This window comes from Medicago sativa, chromosome 1, assembly GCF_051527215.1.
Source record: "Medicago sativa cultivar Bolivia chromosome 1, Bolivia_mono, whole genome shotgun sequence".
Taxonomy (NCBI): domain Eukaryota; kingdom Viridiplantae; phylum Streptophyta; class Magnoliopsida; order Fabales; family Fabaceae; genus Medicago; species Medicago sativa.
Window position 1 is genome coordinate 93859057 of NC_140749.1, and position 20510 is coordinate 93879566.

At 32.0% G+C, this 20510-nt stretch overlaps 3 protein-coding genes across 3 annotated transcripts; all 3 read right to left on the bottom strand.

The window, feature by feature from the left end:
- Positions 1-8392: 8392 nt before the first annotated feature.
- LOC146959372 (uncharacterized) lies at positions 8393-8923 on the bottom strand. Its single transcript, XM_085753631.1, has one exon. The coding sequence runs from the start codon at positions 8921-8923 to the stop codon at positions 8393-8395; it is 531 nt and encodes a 176-aa protein (XP_085609757.1).
- An 803-nt stretch (positions 8924-9726) lies between these two features.
- LOC146959373 (uncharacterized) lies at positions 9727-10655 on the bottom strand. Its single transcript, XM_085736515.1, has 2 exons — positions 10029-10655; positions 9727-9929 (listed from the first exon to the last, which is right to left on the bottom strand). Exons 1-2 carry the CDS (start codon positions 10653-10655, stop codon positions 9855-9857), a joined length of 702 nt encoding a protein of 233 aa, XP_085592641.1. The 3' UTR covers positions 9727-9854.
- A 6345-nt stretch (positions 10656-17000) lies between these two features.
- On the bottom strand, positions 17001-19197 carry LOC146959374 (uncharacterized). The gene is made up of 3 exons (XM_085740921.1): positions 18671-19197; positions 17403-17540; positions 17001-17294 (listed from the first exon to the last, which is right to left on the bottom strand). The coding sequence occupies exons 1-3, from the start codon at positions 19169-19171 to the stop codon at positions 17220-17222; spliced, it is 714 nt and encodes a 237-aa protein (XP_085597047.1). The 5' UTR covers positions 19172-19197; the 3' UTR covers positions 17001-17219.
- Positions 19198-20510: the final 1313 nt, after the last annotated feature.

Below are 20510 nucleotides of genomic sequence, written 5' to 3' on the forward strand. Positions count from 1 at the left end.
TTTCGATTTACTATCCTTAAAATTGTAGTATTAAATTTGTTTTACGGTTTATGTTACTTATGCCTAACACCAACTTAATGTTTATAGAATTTCATAAATTTGTTGAAATTTTAATCTGAGTGGTACATGTAAAAGAATTCGAATGTGCATCCTTAGAAACATTAAATCTCCTCAGTACTCAGCTTGCACATGAACCCCAATTATCGGGCAAGAAAATGTGTGTCTACCTCCAAAACGAGTTACTATTTTCAGAAAGAAACTTTATTTTATGTCTCCCATTCTGTGCGCGCAGTAACTATGTTGTTATCTCTGATACACCAGTTTCGGCAATTTAGTATTTTTAGTGTCTAGATCAAAAGTGATAACTTGGTTTTCTTACACTGATGGACGATAGGACTGTGCTAATAATATTTGTATGTACTCCTTTAGAATGAAATAACATTCGTATGCACTCTTTTTCTTTGTATAAGTTTTAAGTGAATAATGTGTGCTTGGTTTCACACCGAACAGAAACATAATTGATTTGTCTACTAGATCATTTAACAATACAAAAGTTTAGTTATCTCAAGCAAAGTTATCCACAATTTACTAGAAATGATATAAAGTAGTTTTAAAGTTAGTTGAAAATTTACAAAAGGACCTTGAGAATCTTTTTTCGTCCTCTGCTTGTCTTCATGATTTCTTTCATGTCCCCTTCTCTTGTCCCCCTTTCTTAGCTTTCAAGGCGACCAACCTTTCTTTGCAGCGAATGACTTCTTGGACCTTTGGTGGAGGTTGTAGGAATCTTTGAGCTCTTTTCGTACCAAGCGACTTTGTTCACGTATCTAGAGCATTTCTTACAAACATAGTTTTTCCTTGATAAACTAATTAATATATTTTTAATTATGGTGTAGTGGCACTATTTTTTTTCAAATCCATCTTAGTAGAAAAAGTACAGCATATAGGGATTATAGTAGTTCTTCAAAATGTAAGAAAATTGAGTACCAATAAAAGAAAAAACTTCAGTTTCCTTGCATTTTGAAGATAAATAAAATATCAAAACTATATAATTATCACATAAATTTATTCGTCTTGTTCTTGAAGAAAATACTTGTGAAGACCATTTGATTGCAGAAAAGCCTTAAGCAACTTGATTCCATGTTCACAAAAATGCAAAAATGGCATGAAAATCTAAAGAATAAAATGAAAATTTGAAATTGATATGCACAAATCAGTTATTCTTATCTCATCCATTCCCATCTCCGCAACCTTTTCATGCAAAGTATCAATCTTTTGGACATTACCAAGAACTAAAACTTTTACCCGTGCTACCGCCCGGGTCATAAACAATGGAGAAGCTAATATATTGCAATATGATCCATTATTAGATAAGAAAACGATTCACATTGTCATCCGTTCTATCGCACATGTCTATTAGAGTTGAAGCGCTATTGTTTTTTAACTATTAATATTTCCGTTCTATTTTTTTGGTTCTATTTATAAAAGGTAAACAATTACTTTTTCGTCAATTTATGAATCTTGTTATTAATACATTTAATTTAATACAAAAGAAATCTTTTCCCATTATTCACAAAGGGCCAAGTCAAATTTTTACAATAAATTTCTTTTCTCATGTCAATTACTCTCATTCAATTTTTTAATATGTAATGACTATGGAACCTCTACTATTCTTCAATCTATAACAACAATAGAGAGCTTGCAATAGTGTCATTTGAATGGAAAAAATCAATTAGTCAGGCACACTCTATAGTACAGACCCTAAACTTCTGTTATTAAGAAGAGGAGTGATTAAGATGAGGTCAAGGAAGAAAATTCTGTTATTCCCACTAAAATATAGTATAAGATCCTTATGCCTTTTTTCTTGATAGAAATTGAGTTTAAAGCAAATATACAGTTAAATACATTGATACATTATCAATTAAGGTAGCTTACATATCAAGTTAACGATATGGTATAAGCAATGCGGCTTATACTATACTCGGTTGAGGGTAAAATCTGGACATTTTTTTTAGCCCATACAATCCAAGCAAAAGTATAATATCATCAGCCATTTTCAATCAAGACTTATATTTACTAAATTGAAAACTAAGAAAACTTGGATACATATAGACTGTATAAAGACAAATAAGACAATAAACAGGAAATTAAGACAAATTAAATTAAGTAATCTCAATGTAGTTTTTCAATTAAAAAGCATGCCAATTGTGTTCACCAAATGGGACAGTAGCCCATAAAGTTCAAATTGATGGACAAAAGATAAACATAGCATAGTAGAACAAAGCAAGATAGCAACATAATCCAAAAGTGCATCCAAAAGTGAATTACATGTCTAAAAAATACATATTAAAATGCACTACATTAAAATGACATTAAGAAAACATAGATAGCATCACAACATCCTCAATTCTTTTAGAAATAATGCTCAATTTGATAAACAGGACCACTTGAACCGAGAATGACTGATAAACACAGTTTTGTATGGAGAACCAACATCGGAGGCTGCCGAATGTATATTATCTTATTGTTGGCAACATCTGTCAGACCAAACTTAACTAATGTACCTTCATTGAACTTATGTGCCTGGAAAATATTGATCCACTGCCCATAAATAATGCATGACACGTCCTTATCGCCACTGAATTTTGACCAACATTTCCAGATATACCCCAGGTAATCAACAAAAGTTAACTCTGTCTTCAGCAGGCAATGAGGATTGACAAAATCCAAGCCAAGACAACTCCTGCTTAGGTTTAATACAATGCATTCAAAATCATAAAATTTAATGATTTGACCATCATCATTTTGATATGTTAGTTTGAGAAGAAAAATGTTATTAACATATAAGGTTAGTAATAGAAAACGATGCTGTCAAGAAAATCAAAAAAGGAAAATTAGAATCATATTTAAGTGAAAACAAACATATACAAACAACCTTTTAAGCTAAGTAAAGCATATGAAACCACTTGATTGTTGGTCGTGTAACGAAAATCCACCAACTCTCAATTTAAAATGCAAATAAAAAACACAACAAAGGCCCTGCCAAAGAACAACAGAGCCTGGATGTAAGTTACATGCTTCAATACAGCAAAGCTAAAAATCCAGATGTAAAAAGGCTTTAAGTTAAATGGTATCAACGCCTATTCATTGTAGGGAGAAACATATAAATTTACCAGGGCCGTCCCTATATATTTGGAGGCTCGGCTCTCAATCAAAAATAGGCCCCTAATAAAATAAAAATGTAATTTTTTTAAAAGAGCAATCATCTATTTAAATTGAAAATAAGATCCGTAAAAATAAAAATACAACTTCAAGCTAATATCTTTATCAATCTTCTAGGCTGTTAATTTCCCTAGTTAATTTGCACACATGTAAAAATAAAAGGTTTATAATGTTTTATTTGAGAGAATAATTATAATGTTTGTTCTTTAAAAAAAATTATGATGTTTGTTGTTAGAGAATTAGAGCTTTACTATTTTATACGATAAGTATTGACGAAAAATTACAATTAATGCTCTAAGAAAAAAATATATTGTGTTTTTATTTGTAAATATAGAATCTAATATGTTAAGGAGAATTTGGTTGAATTGAATAGAGTATTGAGATTTAACCAAAAAAAATAGAGTATTGAGGATAGACGAGACTCAAATTAAAAAAATTAATAAAAGAAAAAAAAGGAAAAGAGAAAAACTGGATAGAAAAATTAATCAAAGAAGAAAAACTAAGAAAATGTAAAGAAAAATCAATCAAAGAAGTAAGAAGAAGAAAAGGAAAAGAAAAATTAATCAAAAAGAAACAGGATAAAAATTAATAAAAGAAAAAAAAGGAAAAGAGAAAAACTGGATAGAAAAATTAATCAAAGAAGAAAAACTAAGAAAATGTAAAGAAAAATCAATCAAAGAAGTAAGAAGAAGAAAAGGAAAAGAAAAATTAATCAAAAAGAAACAGGATAAAAATTAATAAAAGAAAAAAAAGGAAAAGAGAAAAACTGGATAGAAAAATTAATCAAAGAAGAAAAACTAAGAAAATGTAAAGAAAAATCAATCAAAGAAGTAAGAAGAAGAAAAGGAAAAGAAAAATTAATCAAAAAGAAACAGGATAAAAATTAATAAAAGAAAAAAAAGGAAAAGAGAAAAACTGGATAGAAAAATTAATCAAAGAAGAAAAACTAAGAAAATGTAAAGAAAAATCAATCAAAGGAGTAAGAAGAAGAAAAGGAGAAAAAAAAGGAAAAGAGAAAAACTGGATAGAAAAATTAATCAAAGAAGAAAAACTAAGAAAATGTAAAGAAAAATCAATCAAAGAAGTAAGAAGAAGAAAAGGAAATGAAAAATTAATCAAAAAGAAACAGGATAAAAATTAATAAAAGAAAAAAAAGGAAAAGAGAAAAACTGGATAGAAAAATTAATCAAAGAAGAAAAACTAAGAAAATGTAAAGAAAAATCAATCAAAGGAGTAAGAAGAAGAAAAGGAAAAGAAAAATTAATCAAAAAGAAACAGGAAATTTAAAAAAGAAAAAAGGGAATCCTGGGTGTTGAACCCCTGACCCTCACATGGCAACGCTCGCTTATACCGCTGGGACGAGAGAAGAGTTATGAAGTTTTTGTCGCGCTATTTCTATATATTATGTTTTTGTATGCAGTATACCAAAAAAAAAAAAATTGGGCCCCCAAAATTTGGAGGCCCAGCTCAGTAGAGCTGTTTGCACCCCCTCAAGGACGGCCCTGAAATTTACATAATATGAAAGATAAAAAAGTGCATATAGCTCATAATTAAAAACCAGGAAAAATAATTAAGAATACTAAATTGGGCAATGAGAGGAAAAAGAGATGAACTATGAGTAGTATACGAAGATTCATAAAGAATTTGTCTGCAGATATCAATAAACAAATAGTAGTGAAATCAGTACCTCGATAACAAATTGAGTATTGCTCTTTTTAGTGTTTTTGGCCATTAAAGATGTTTTCGCTTCTCTTCCCAAGCAATATGAGGAAGAAATCAAAGTTTAGTGTTGAACGTTTCTAGACTATCAATATCAAAACATACTAAAATGAACATTATCATAACCATATAATTCCTTAACTACCAAATAGTATAGCAGCCAATTCTATTCTCCAATCCTCAAGTTAAATTAAATTAAATAAAAACAATAAAAATAAAGTGACTTTAGGTATCACCAGAGTTGAAACAACTTTCGAGCCTGTAGTGCACAAAAACCTAAAAGACTACAACCAGCCATCATCCATGAGCATCAAACTGCTTCGCCCATCAAGACCCCTACATCAGAGCAGCATTGAGCACACAACCCATGCTAGTTTTATCTACCATCTATTAGTCACACCCCTTGCAAACCCTCAATATAGTTGACACGTAAAAAATTATAATTACAAAATAAAAAACTCCAACCAAAGGAAGAATTTTCAACAACGTTAGATTAATGTTAATGTAAATGAAACATAACCAAACCTAAATTGTTTATTTTGGAAGGAAAAAAAATTAAAATTAAAACAAATTAATTACATTTGATCAACAAAATCGATGTGTTGTCATGACAAACAACATAACACAGGGTTTTGAAGCTTGGTTTGGAAGAAGATTGCAGCGTAAGGTTGGTGGCAGCGAAGTTTTTGTCAATTTGATTTGGATTTCAGAGGTGACAGAGAAACACGATGTCGTAACTGTCATTATTAGATTGACATGAAGAATGATTCGATGAAGAATGAGGGTGAGTTTTTTGTTGATGAACAGCGACTGAGAGAGTGTGAGAGAGAAAAGCAACAGTGAAGAGAAAATGAGAGAGAAGAGTAAGTGATTCTGATTTCACTAAAAAAAATTGAAACCGGTGTGTGTTCCAATACAAATGAATTAGTTGTGTTGAAAGTATCAATCAATAAATGCTCATTTTTCTAGAGTCTCCCATTAGCACATTACACTATAAGCTATTGGAATTCGGTGCATAGGAAATATACATCAAATTTGAAAGTTTGACTCAGATTAGATCAAATGATGAGACGCATGCTTAGCCAAATGATGAGATCCAACAACCTCCCTTGTTTGGAGCCAAAACCATTTAGGTTTAGGGTTTGCAAAGTCATTAGCAATGTTAACAAAGATTAGATATAAGTAAGTATATGATAGTATTCTGATATAATGTAACGGTACTAGATGTAGTTGATATGGGGTGTGGATGAGAAACATCCATCACCAAGAAAGTTTAATTCATCTTTCACAAAATCATTCTTATTGAAACTCTTTTTTCAGTAACCTTTCTATTTCTGATATCATGTCCTTCACAGCTCATATACTTCCCGCAAATAACATACCCAGGAGCCATGGCATGAAATTTTGTTATCCATAACAGTGAAATTAGTCACCATCTTTCATAAACCATTGTCAGTGAAAGTTCTACTTTAATTTTAACAACTTTCCTAATTATTTTTTTGCAACATCCTTATCTACGATATAATGTAATTCACTACTACTCATAGGCTTTGTTTGCGAGCTTGGAGGGGAAGGGAGAGGAGGGTTTGGAAAAAAGGAAGGAGCAAGTAAAAGAAATAGATGACATTGGCAAGAGAGGGCTTTGAGGGATTTATTTTTCTTCAAAATATAAAACCCTTCTTATTTGGGGAACTAAAAAATTGTATTGGAGGAGGGTTGTAGGGGGGTTTGGGAGAGTTTTCATGAATTGTTTAAATTTAATTTATGTTGTTATAATATTTTTAAAATTATAAATATATTAGTCATAAGCATCAATTTATCACTATAAAAAAAATACAATTTCAAAAAATGTGAAAGATTTTTCAATTTTCCCTATATTTCTCATCCCTGAAAGCCCTTCCGTCCCCTCCTCTCCAAACTCCCAAACAAAGCCTTAGTGTTCGAGCAAGAGGAATAGTATATTCTAGACTTGGAGAAGACTCAAGAGCACAATGGCTGTGCCTGCGGACAAAGCAGTACATCGAGTTGTGTTTGTTAGAGTTTGTTAATTCATTTGAGTTAGTTAGGCAGTTTTAATAGTTTGTAGAAACCGCTAGTTGGATTGCTTGCATAGCAAGTAACCAAGTGAAGTCTATGTACTAGTATAAATAAGTGCACGTACTAATGTCCGTTTGAATCCCTTATATGTAAATCAATTTCCACATTTAAAAGATAATATTTTTCTCCCAAATTTTTTGTTCAATTCTCATTCACAATTCACAGTGTTATCATGTATCAGAATTCAAGTTTGCAATATTAGGCTGGTTCATATAGGCTTTCATCAAAATATGAATACAACTAAGAAGCTTTGAGCAATGGAGGAAGTAGAATACAATAGGGCTTAGTTCATTGATATCCCTATAGCGAAAATTATGATGTAGTCATGTAGCACAAACTAGTCTTAGACCAAAATTGTTATTCTAGCCATTTAGATAGAACTAGTACATGATAAGAAAAGACAACACGACTCCTTTGGATCCCATGTACTGTTTCTCAGATAATCATCTGCCAATACCACTTTTGATTGCAGAAAAGTCAGAAGCAGATTGGTTACCTATAAAAAAATTATCAATTAACCAATTTATTGCTAAAATATTTAGAAAATGAAAGAGCAAAATATACATTTTAATAACACAGAATAATCCAAACATAAATTTTCGTATATAAGAGTTAAGGTTCCTTAACTTTGACACAGGACAACTAATTGATTGAATTCAAGTAATTAATGAGATTCACTTAAAAGACGAATCACTCTTGAGTTCGATTTCTAGGTGAGACAACTAATTGAATTCAAATTATCATGACCGTTTCTCCAGAAACTACTAGAGAGTCGACACCAAAAAAATCATTGACACTAGTCCTGTTCAGCAATGGTTGACACAGTGACACAGACTGAATGACTGAATCAATTTCCTTCGAAATATAACTTACTTCTAGCTCCCAACTAGTTTTCCTATGCTCAGGGCAAAAGACTGCTTGAATTGTATCACATTTCAAATTTAAATAAGAAAACAAAAGTTAGAACATTGTAATAAGAAAACAAAAAGTAGAGCATATGTACTAAGCATGCAGTTTCTAAGTTTGTCAAAAAAAAAGTTTCTAAGTTGTTATAAGACTCGGATTTGGTCTCCAAACAGAGCATTTCCTAAGTGAGTTGCAAACTGAAAGGCCACTACAAAAGGAAAATACCAAATTTTTCGTATCATAGTGAAGTTCTTCTTATTCTTGTTCTTGATAAAAACACTTGTCAAAACAATCTTTGACTGCAACGAAGTCTTTAGCAACTCAAGTACTCAACACACTATTAGAAAGAAAAAAATCGAATTGAATAAATGAGATACTACAAATGATATTAGAAAACAAAAGTGCAAACATAAATTTCTATTTTTATACGCACAAATTACAATAGAACAAATTATCGTACCTCATTCATCCCAAATTCAACCACCATTTCTTGCAAGTTATGGACTTGTTTGAAATCGAACATGTTAAGTAACGTAATAATTGAAATTGGCGAGAAGGGATGAATGACTAAATCATCCATCAACATGAAAGTTACATTTTGATCTTTCATAGCAACATGACATGTTTGGTCACGGTTCATAGGTCGTGAACATTGATCACACGATGTCATACCATACGTGCATCCATTCAGACACATGTAAAACGAGGTTCCTCGATTGTAATCTTCATTTGGAATGGTTGGATTGAAGAGGACATAATTCTGGTTGAGGTTTTGGACAGTAGTAATAGTATGATACAGATTTCCTAAGCTGTCAAACAAATGCATGTCGTTGTTGCTCATGAGTCTTACAACAGTACCAAAAGATAAGTGAAACATGTTTAAGAGAGCGTCTATGGCAGCTTTTGATGCTTCAGCAAATATAACTTTGTTTTGCTTTGTGTCAACCATAAGCTTAAGGGTCACTTGTTGAAGAAAAGCCATATTGAAAGATAATGTTGTAAAAGAGAGGCTAGTATTCATTTATAGACAGATTCGTATAAATGAAATCAGATTCGTATAAATGAAATTAGTGGAAGATATATAGAAAATTGTAAAAGTTAGTAACTTGGTATTTATTACTAAGAGATTGGAAATTGGAATGTATAAAGTCCCGCTCCCGCGGCCACAGCATTGATAATTTATTCAATAATTTAATTCGGAGCAAGAGAAACTCTCAGCAATGAGGAGAGGAATAAATGCTATCATAGATGGAGAGAATGGCTTGACTCATTAATTCTTCAATTCTTAACTTTCTTCCTTGCCTACCTAAACTCACGCCTACAGTGACGTTGTAATTATTTTTGATGTTGCAATCAACAGGAAAGCTGCAATGTAGTAGCTTCTTCAACAATCAATTTCACGTCCAATTTTAATTTGACCTACAACCAAACAAAATCACTGTACGGTTTGGTGTTTGAAAAGATCAAACGTGAGTTTAAAGTGCTAGACTCAATTTTACAGCCAAATCCATATGTTTGGCTTTCTATTTCTTGATGTGATTTTAACTCCAAACTTGTTTTTATTTGAAGCAGGTAAGAGTAGCTTTTGCGTTAATAAGAATCGATTCCATGATGTGGCTGGTACTTTTGATATATGGAATGGATCATCCTACCAATAACTCATTTCAAAAGTCGTGGTTTGTGAGAATACACCATGGTTTGTGATAATTTATAATTCAAGTCTGAATTGAAGATAGAACAAGATTAGGGATGATAGTTCATGGAATTTTTATTCAAAACCAAGTAGAAAGCACCACAAGCAAATGTAGCATCACAAACTACAGAACAAAAACAAAAAACAAAAATCCCCATTATTTTATCTACTTAACATTTTGAAGATGAATTAAAAGATCTGTCTTGTTATTCCTCTCATATCAATTTTGCTTCTTGAGAAAAACACTTGTCAAGACCATCTTGGATTGCAGAGAAGCCTTCAGCAACTTGATTCCCTGTTACAAAATAGCACAAAAAAAGCATATAAATCTAAAAATACAAATCAGAAATTTTAGACAAGACTAAGTTTATTTACACATTGAATATATACTAACCTCATCCATCCCCATCTCAACCACAGTCTCTTGCAGGGTACCGATCTCTTTCACATTGAACTTGTTGAGCAGTGTGATGCTAGATATGGTTGACATGGGTTGAATCACCAAATCATCCATAACCATGAAAGTTATGACATCTTTCACAAACCCACCCTTAATATTGGAAACTTTGTTTTCAGCAACCCTATTTCCGACAACAGTTACGTCATAGTTCATATAAGTCCCAGTATGGATAGGGCATCGAGTTGTTTTATCATACGTCACATAAAAACATCTATTTGGGCACATGTATAATTTAGTTCCTGCGTCGTCATTGGCATTGTTCTGAGTAAGGAATCCCGCGATTTCAGTTGACGAGCTTTGAGCTCTTGGGTTTAAGAGAACATCCTTCGTTTGTTCTGGTAGCATGCAATTCTGATTGAGGTTTTCAACACTCTCATACAGATTCCCTAAGCTACCAACCATGCCATTCGCGCTTAGCAGCTTCACAACAGTGCCAATTGGCAAGCATAGCAAGTTGAAAAGAAAGTCTACAACAGCTTTTGAAGCTTCAGCAAAGAGAACTTTCTGATTCTTTGTGTCGATAAGAAGCTTCATGGACACTTTCGTGGAAGAAGAAGCCATGTTGTTATTAATCTTCATACATACTTTGGTGGAAGAAATAGGAGAGGCTATTCATTTATAGGCAAATTGAAAGAGTTGAGCATAATTGCAGAATAAATTAAATAGGGGAAGGAAGAACAATAGAAAATAACTTCCTATTATTACTATATATGAGCTTCGAATGTGGAAAGCCAGCAGGCCATTGCAATGAATATGGTATCATCAATTCAGTTTAAAATCACCCAAAAAAAATTTAATTCCGTTTAAATAAAAACTTAAGGACAATTGAGTAAATTTCGTTGTAAATCTTCATTTTCAGTGGAAAGGTCTAGATTGATACACCCTCCTTCTCTGGGGAGGGTCATACAAAGAAGACTGACTAGCCAATAGCTTATAGACTAGTTTATACTAGTGGATAATCCACCGTCCGGAATTATAATGTTAGATATAATTAATTGTTGAAGTAGCTTATAAATATAAAACAAAATACAAAAATAGTATGTTTACTTAATAAGTATTTATTTATTTTTAATTAAGATAACGTATGTAAAATTGAAAGAGAAAATGATAGTTATAAGCTACTATATATTAAAAAAAACTATAAGGTCATGGGAAAATGATCTTAAAAAACTATATTAAAAAAATTATAAGCTTTAAAACCACTATAAGCTACTATATTTTGTCAATCTTTCATCAATCTTTTTTAATTTATGTTTGTAAATTCGTTTCAGCTATTGATTCATATCATATCAAATTCCCTGTAAAATTAACTCAGTTAGTAAGGACAATGCATAATATATGTAAGGTCTGAGGTTTGAACACTGAACACTGCAAAAAAAAAATCGTTATGCTCTTTCCATTCATTAATATTTTGAAATATGATTTGAGATTATTTGAACTATAATTGCTTGATTCATTTTGAATGATAGTTTATACGATCAAGATCGCTTAGTTAAGGTTTAACACGATTGTTAGATTAACTTTAAGGGTCTTGTTAACAAGTGTCCCGGAGCACTCTTTAAGGATTCTAAAAAAAAGTTAAATATTTCGATTTCCAATGTATTAATTACACATACATTTATAAAAAGTTACTATTTAAGGTCTTAAAAAGTGTTAGCCACTCGCTAACTTTTCCCTAACTTTAATTCTGCAAAGCTTTTTCATTCCTATTAGAGTTAATCGTCTATGTTTTTCATTCCTAAATTTAATTCCTATGTTTTTTTTTACTTGGTAAATGGTGTTGGCGGATGCGGGTTGAAAATAGGAGTTTATGGTATAGAGTTCTATCAGCCAGATACGGCGAGGTATGAGGTAAAATCGCCGAGGAGTGGAGGTTTCACTCTGTTTGGTGGAATAATTTCATAAATGTTAAAAATGGAGCTGGTGTGGGAGGTGGGCGGTGGTTTGATGATGATGTTGGGCGGGAGGTAGGAGATGGTGCCCAAACTTTATTTTGGTGGGATCCTTGGATTGACGGGTTAGTTTTGAAGAATAGTTTCAGTTGCCTTTTTGATCTTGCTACTAATAAAATGGCAACGGTGGCTGAAATGTATTCTTTTAGGTGGATGGTTGAGGGTGAAGCTTGACAGTGGCAACGTCGTTTGTTAGCCTGGGAGGAGGAGAAGGTGCGGGAATGTTGTGATATTTTATCTAATATTGTTTTGCAGCCTACTCATCTTGACAGGTGGATTTGGCACTTGTATGCCTCCGGCAGTTATAAAGTCACAAGTGCTTATAACCATTTATTGACATCAACGAGTAACAACTTGGCGGTTACTCACTTGACTGAAATTTGGAACAAGGAAGTGCCCCTGAAAATCAGTCTCTTCGCTTGGCGCTTGTTACGTGATAGATTACCAAGAACGGACTATCTAATCAAAAGACACATTTTACATCTGAATGCTCAGTTATGCGTGGGTGGATGCGGTATGATAGAAGATGCAAAACACTTATTCCTCTCTCTTTATCTTTTTGGCAAACATTGGTTTGGAATTTCCCACTGGCTTGGTTACAACATAGTGTTTCCTGAAAATGTGCCAGACCATTTATATCAATTTGGTACCTTTAGCGGTTTTTCTAATAGCAAACACTCAGCTCTTAATCTTATTTGACTATCTTGTGTATGGGTGATTTGGCTTGAAAGGAATGCTCAGAGCTTTCACCAAAACGAAGCTTCGTTTAATCAATTGGTAGATAAAGTTAAGCTTCAATTTTACTGGTGGCTGAAAGCGAATCATCATAGTTTTGTTTTCTCCTACCATTCGTGGTGGTTTGAATCATTTACCTTGCTTGGGAATATTTTTGTAACAGGGTAACTTTATTTTTTGATCCTGTTTTGGTTCCCAGTTTTGTTATTACTTGTAATTGACTCTTTCAGCTGGGGTTTTGGCACTCTTTGTGCTGACATCTTCAGGCTTTTAGTAATTTAATCCATTTTAGCTTCTTCAAAAAAAAAATCGTCTATGTTTTCAGTCACATTGTTAGCTGTCTAATGGGAACAACAATTAAATAACTAATTGACCGAGGGTAGAGGGACCTCTCATTTTACGAGTTAGAATCCTCTCCATTTGGTAAAATAAATAGAGAATGCAATTTGGAGAAAGATAGACACATAAAATAGATAGTGAGTCCTACTATTAAGTGTGTTCCAACATCATTAATTATTTTTGATTTTATTCAAATTTTTTGGTGTCTTTATCTCTTCAAATGAAAGAAATTGAGAGGATCATAAATGAAGAGGATCTCAACTCTTATTTTACTTAACAAAATTGTCAAACTCATCACATATCATTCATAAATAAAATCCAACACATATTCATCAATTAGTTAATGTTCAATTATTTAAAGTTTGAAATTGATCTTTCATATGAAAAATAATAGCAATATTAGTTGTTCTAATATATTTTTTTTGTCAAGCCTAATTTATTGTTTTTTTTTACCAAGATCTAATTTATTGTTTTAATACATTAATATAATTACTTTTTAGTGTTAAGAAATTAATCAAAACCATAATATTATATCAGAAGAATAGAGATGAAAAAGAGAAAGAGGGAAGAGGGAAGGAAAAAGTATGATATTTGTATTATTCTCTTTATTATAAGTGTGTACACTTTACAATAAAAAATGTGCGTCATATCTATAAGACAAATAGTGTAACGTCCTGGATTTTTGATCCAAGACATTACGTCTATTTCTTTCTTTTAGAACATATCCTTTTTTTTTTACAATAGTCATGCATAATAAATTCCTAACTAGAACCTAACAAAATAGTTAAACTAATTTAATTACAATTCAAAAACCCAAATTTGTTTCCCCGCGTACACGCTTCAAGCGAAACATCAAGCACACATATCATCTCTTCTTTGGTACCTAAAATGTTGATTGTAAGGGTTAGTCTTCAACACCCATGAAATAAAATCAACAATAAATTATAACATCAAATAAGAGTATACAACCATCATCAAGGAATTGTGCTAAAATCATTTCTTTTTAGTTTAAAATATTCATCACTCAAAAATATAATAAGAACAAACACAAGACTCAAGACGTCGATGCAGATGCATGAAATGCAAATAGACAATGATCCGGATATATCGCCCCAATTGGCATAACAGTTTTAATCGCCCCATTTGGCATATAATAAAGAATCGCCCCATTTGGCATATAATAATAATCGCCCCATTTGGCTCTTAAAGTCCATTGAAATAATATTAATCGCCCCATTTGGCACTTAAAAATCCATTGAATCGCCCCATTTGGCACTTGATAAAATAATATAATAATCGCCCTTTTTGGCACTTAATATTCCATTGAATCGCCCCATTTGGCACTTGATAATCGCCCTTTTTGGCACTTAATATTTCATTGAATCGCACCATTTGGCACTTAAGAATCCATCAAATGCAATGATATGCATGCTATGCACTCTTTCTTTATTTATTCTTTGACACTTAAACCACATAAAATAATAAACTTGCACACAGCCTCTAACTCACATACACCACATAGAATCATTTTAACTCAACAACATTTTTCATTTCACAAATAAGCAATCATCAATATTTACACATTCATCAAAACACATACTTTAACAAAATTGCAACTCATCAATTCTTATAATTATCAACTACAAGAAAATTAATAAAACATAATAAATCTTTTCACTCAACCATCGAATCAAGAAGCATATCAAATTCAACATCATAACCTATCATTTTCATTTAGATCATGGTCAAGACTAGAGCCCTTACCTCAAAAGCTTTCCTTCCTAATCGAACAACTCTAAATCAAGGCACACCGATCATTACTCCATGAAAGCTTTCCTTCCTAACATGCGCTCTGAGCCACATAGTGTTCTCACGGGTCCAAGAAACAATCTTAAGATTTCACACAAAATAGTGTGCACGTAGCCTTAGGAAGGCCGATTGCTAAATAGGGGATGAGGGTAAAGCTTGTATCAATGTTGGCAATGGGTTCTTTGTGATATTTGCAAAAGTATGAAAACTAGTGTTCTCTTAACCCTCTTTCACGTGAATGATAAATAGTTGAAGGAAAAGATGAGAAAATCGGTACTTAATTGTAGGGTGAGAGAATTCAAATGGATTTCTATTTCCTTGATTGCAGTAGGCTGAATTGTCTTAGAAAAGAGAGTTAAGATGTGCACCGAATTTTGGTTTGGAATCGATACAACATGTATGTATATTAATAGTTAATAGAAATTAAGGAGAGGTTGGGTGTGGAGTGGGTTACTTGGCATACGGCAGCATACCTCATGATCTTATCCCAATATTCCATTTCTTTAGGAGGGAGTTGCTGGTTTTATGTAGAACGTGGGAGGAGAATGGTTGATTTAGTCCTTGAGACTAAGTCATAAAGCACATGCCACTATTTTTCTTTTGTTTTGTTATTGAAATACCTAGCTAATCCAAGCACACTCACACCTAATTTCTTTTCTTCTCTTTATTTTATTCAATTATAAATAAAATATTATTCTTCAAAATAGTCACATGAAAATACAACTAATTTTAGAGGATAGATAGAATAGAAAAATAAATAATTATGATATCAATACTTAAAGAAATCACTAAATCAAATAAATGTGTATACAATCATCACTTCATAGCAAGCATGTAAGGAAAAACTCGTCACTTACTGATGCATTAATATAACTATCTATAAAATAATTAATTAAAGTGAGACAACGGCTAGGAGTAATTAAAAATATAAATATACACATTCATCAATAAACTAGGACCTAAAAATATCACAATAATAACTAGTACATATGTACTCGTATAATTACTTAAAATAGTAGTTAGTGATTTTAAAATGGACATATATACATAGAGAAACATGAAAATATAGCTGATGAAAATTAGGGATGTTACATTATCACTCCCTTAAAATAGTTTCGTCCCCGAAACTAGGTAGTATAAAGGATTAAGGTAGAGTTTCTTTGCTTAAGTAAGATCATATGATACTAGAATTATTTTATCGAAAAGAGTGGAGATAAAATATTCTTAAACATAAATAGAATAAAATAATTATGAATACATAAAACAAATTTGTAGGACCTTACAAATAGATACATGAATAATGAAAATGGAAGACCACTAACAAATAATAGCTCCACTTAGTAATGAGAGTTATGGGAATGTGGAAGGGGAAAGAAGTGAAACCCACTGAGAAGTTTAATTGGATACGTGCCATATCATTCGAAGGTCTCTTAATAATTGTAAAGAGACCTTTAAGTTACACTACTTAAGGGTTTTACCCATTGCAATATGGGATAAAGTCGTCTTTACGGTACATTGCCACAATAATTGTAACAAACATTTCTTTGAAATTGAATCCTCCTTTTTAAAGTAATGTCTACGCACTGTACTTTCTCTATATTTTTTTCATGGTGTGCAATGTTTGTTGTAAATTTGCGTTGTTGCAATGATTCACTCTGGATGACAGATCAAACTAGTTGTTGCAATTTTTTTTTTAAGAGATTAGAAATTGGAATGTGGAAGAACAAATCAGAAATTGGAAAATGAAACCAAACATTTTTTTTTTCTCTTTTTTCAAACCATTAAGTGTGATTCAGCTGGTATATGAATTTGTAAGTGACAAGATTTGATCCAAACAAAACACATATTTGGAAACTTGCGTGATTTTTCCCGTAAAAGATTTTAAACCCATAGATGGATGGATCAAAGGGGGAAAGTTGTGAAAGTACACCATAGTCGATAGTTTTAAAAAGCAAATACTCATTTTTTTTAATAACAATAAGAAAATTAAATGAAACTAGTTGATGTAAATATAATTATGTTTTTTGTTAGAAATTTAAGTTCAAGACTATATATATCGATGAAATTCCAGTTAGTACTAGTATAATGAAGCTTGCATTGAAAGCAGAAATAGTACAATAATATCGAATTGATCATGCACAAATCAATAAGACAGCATTGCAAGCACATTTTTAAGCAGTAGGAGTGCTAGTAATAAACTAGAAGAAGAAAAAAAACCAAAATCTCATGTTCTCAGGTAGCTAGCTTCATAACATTAAATTTGATACATGACACATTATTTCCTTGCATATCAATTTTCCTTCTTGAGAAAAACACTTGTCAAGACCATCTTGGATTGCAAAGAAGCCTTTAGCAACTTGATACCCTGTCACAAAACACACAAAAAAAAAAAAAAAGTAAATAAGACAAACTAGATAAAATTGAAGTACAAATCAGAAATATTTACACACGACTTAGTTTGTTTTTAATTTACCTCATCCATTCCCATCTCAACAACCTTTTCTTCCAAAGTGCCAATCTCTTTGACATTGAACTTGTTCAACAATGTGATGCTAGAAATCGTTGACATGGGTTGAATGACCAAATTATCCATTACCATAAAAGTAATAACCACTGTTTTACAAATCGCGTGTCAACTCGGCGAGTTTACCGAGTTTACGTGTTTAGGTGCCCAAAACGTGTTAACTCGGAGGTAAACTCGATTTCTGGTAAAATCGGAAAGTTTGACGAGTTTGACCGAGTTAACTCGGAGTAAACTCGTGTAAAATCGGGCGAGTTTACCGTTTTTACGAGTTTAATCCATTTTTTTTTTTTTAAAATGGCCCATTTGTTTGGCCCATTATTATCAAGCCCAAATGAAACATTTCTACAACACGTTTCAACCTACTACTGAAGTGAAAGTCTCATATAATTTTCTCAGTCCTCAAGAACACAGGGAAGCGGCGATTGAAACCTTAGGTTTCCGGTGGAAAACAAAGAAATTCCGATTCCAACCGTTGTAACTTGTAACTCCGATTTCAAACTTCAAAAGGTACTTAAAATTCAGACTCTCTTTTTCCTTTCCTTTATTGTTTCTTTTATCATCAAAGCTTCAAAAGGCATCTTTTTAATCATCAGGTTTCTATTTCTGTTTCTATTTCTATTAAGTATTAACATAGAATCATAGATTGCATTTTTTTTTCTTCTAAATAGCGGTGTTAGTGTGTTACACTATTACTGGTTTAGGCATCTCATGAATTGGTGAATGTGCATTTTTTCTAAATAGCGGTGTTATTGTGCTACTGCTTGTAGTGTTTTTCACTTTTTCTAAATAACTGATTACTGTTTGTTAATATCAGAAGCTTGTTAAAGTTTGTTATTTAAATTAGGTTATGTTTTGTTTTCTAGGTTCACAACCATGGCTTCTGAGGATGGTAATGGTGGTGGACTTGAAAGGAACATAAATTAGGTTATGTTAAAGACTTATAAAACTTATGCTTTAGTGTGCTAACTTTTTTATTTTGATACTAAGTTAGTATACCAATTTTTGGTATACTTTGCATTTATAATTAAGTCATATTTTGCAATATTGATCTTTTTACAATATTATATAAGCTTACCAATGTCATGCGTATAATGAATTATATAAAATTTCAATTTTAGGTAAACTCGTACGAGTTTACGAGTCGAGTTTACGATTCGAGTTTACCTAGGTAAAACGAGTTGAGGTAAACTCTCGATTTGTAAAACATTGGTAATAACATCTTTCACAAACCCGCTCTTAATATTGCAAGCTCTCTTTTCATCAACCTTCCTTTTTCCAATACAACGTACTTCACGGTTCATAGAGTGCCCACAAGTACCAACCTGGCCAGGCTCATATACCGCCGCAAAATTACATTTATATGGGCACATGTAAAACTTAATTCCTTCCTCTTCCTCGTCATTGACATTGTTCTGGGTGAGGAATCCTGCGATTTCAGTGGAAGAGCTGTCAGCTCTTGGGTTTAATAGAACCTCTTTAGTTTGGTTTGGTTGCATGTAATTCTGGTTGAGGTTTTCAACACTCTCATACAGATTTCCTAAACTACCAACCATTCCATTTGTGCTTAGGAGCTTAACCACGGTGCCAATTGGCAAGCATAGCAAATTGAACAGAAAGTCTATTACAGATTTTGAAGCTTCAGCAAAGAGAACTTTCTCATTCTTTGTATCTATAAGAAGTTTCAGTGACACTTTGGTGGTAGAAGAAGAAGAAGCCATATTGGAGTTGAAAGTTATTAGAAGCAATACTATAAGGCCATATTCATTTTATAGACACATTAACCCAAAGAGTTGCGTGTGGCTGTTGCACAAATAATTAATTAAAGAGTGGAAGATCTATCTAAAATCTTTACTCAGTTAGTTTAGCCAATAAAAGCACTCACTCAGTGCAGAGTAGTACTACTAGAGTTTTTGATTACATGCACCGTAAAATGTAGTATAATCTATGCAATTATGTACTCCCTCCGTTCCTTTATAATTGTCACTTTTGCATAAAATTTTTGTTTCTAATTAAATGTCGTTTTCAAAGTTCAAAGTATCATTAAATGTGGCTTTACCTATATTACCCCTATATATTTATTGCAGAGAGAGAAATGTATGAAATGAAGTATTAAATGATTAAGGTTATTATAGGAAAAAGATAAATTATTGTATCAAAAGTAGTAAAAGTATTTGTTGTCTTGGTTTGTGTAAAAAATCAAAATGTGACAATTAAAAAGGAACAGAGGGAGTACTATAGTTTCGAAAATCTATTTGGTTGTAGTTCTTCCATTTGGCTGCAATGAACACAATAATATCTTCACTGCAGCAACACATGGGTTATCCAATTTAGGTTGCTCTATTCGTAGCACGCGGCTCATAGGATTTTTTGCAACAATTCATGGTATGATAACATAGGTGTAACGAGCGATACTTGATAATCATTGTCTATAATATTAGACCACGGTAAAAGTAATTGAATGTTCATTGGCTTATAGTTGTGGCAAATCTTTAGTGTCATTATGAGCCTAGGTCAAGCTATTAGTACTACAGTTTCAAAATGAATGTTGCTTTAGTCAATTGCACATATATTAAGGAATGAAATAATGTTGTCCAAAGATATGATATTTTTACTAAAATAGCCTCGTTAGCTATTGGTGCATTTGCCATCATTATAAATTAAAGAACAAAATGATACTTTGGAAGTTGTGTGGGTAATAATAATTAAGAGTATTATTGAAAAAAAGTAATTAATAATACATTGAAAAGTGAAAATGACATTCATTTTGTAACAAATTATTTTTGCTAAAGTGACACTCATTTTAAAACGGAGGAAGTACTGTTTTCAAAAACGTTTTCCAATTTTGGACTATATTACTACATTACCTGTTTACTCCTCCGGTACATTTTAGTTGTGTGTTTGATTTGAAAAACAATAAGAAGCGGACCAAATAATACAAATACGGATACGGTGTCAAAAAAAAAAAACAAGACATAACTGTATTAGATAGATAGATAATACTCCCTCCGTTCCTTTTTAACTGTCACATTTGTTAAAAAAATTTGTTCCTAAATAAGT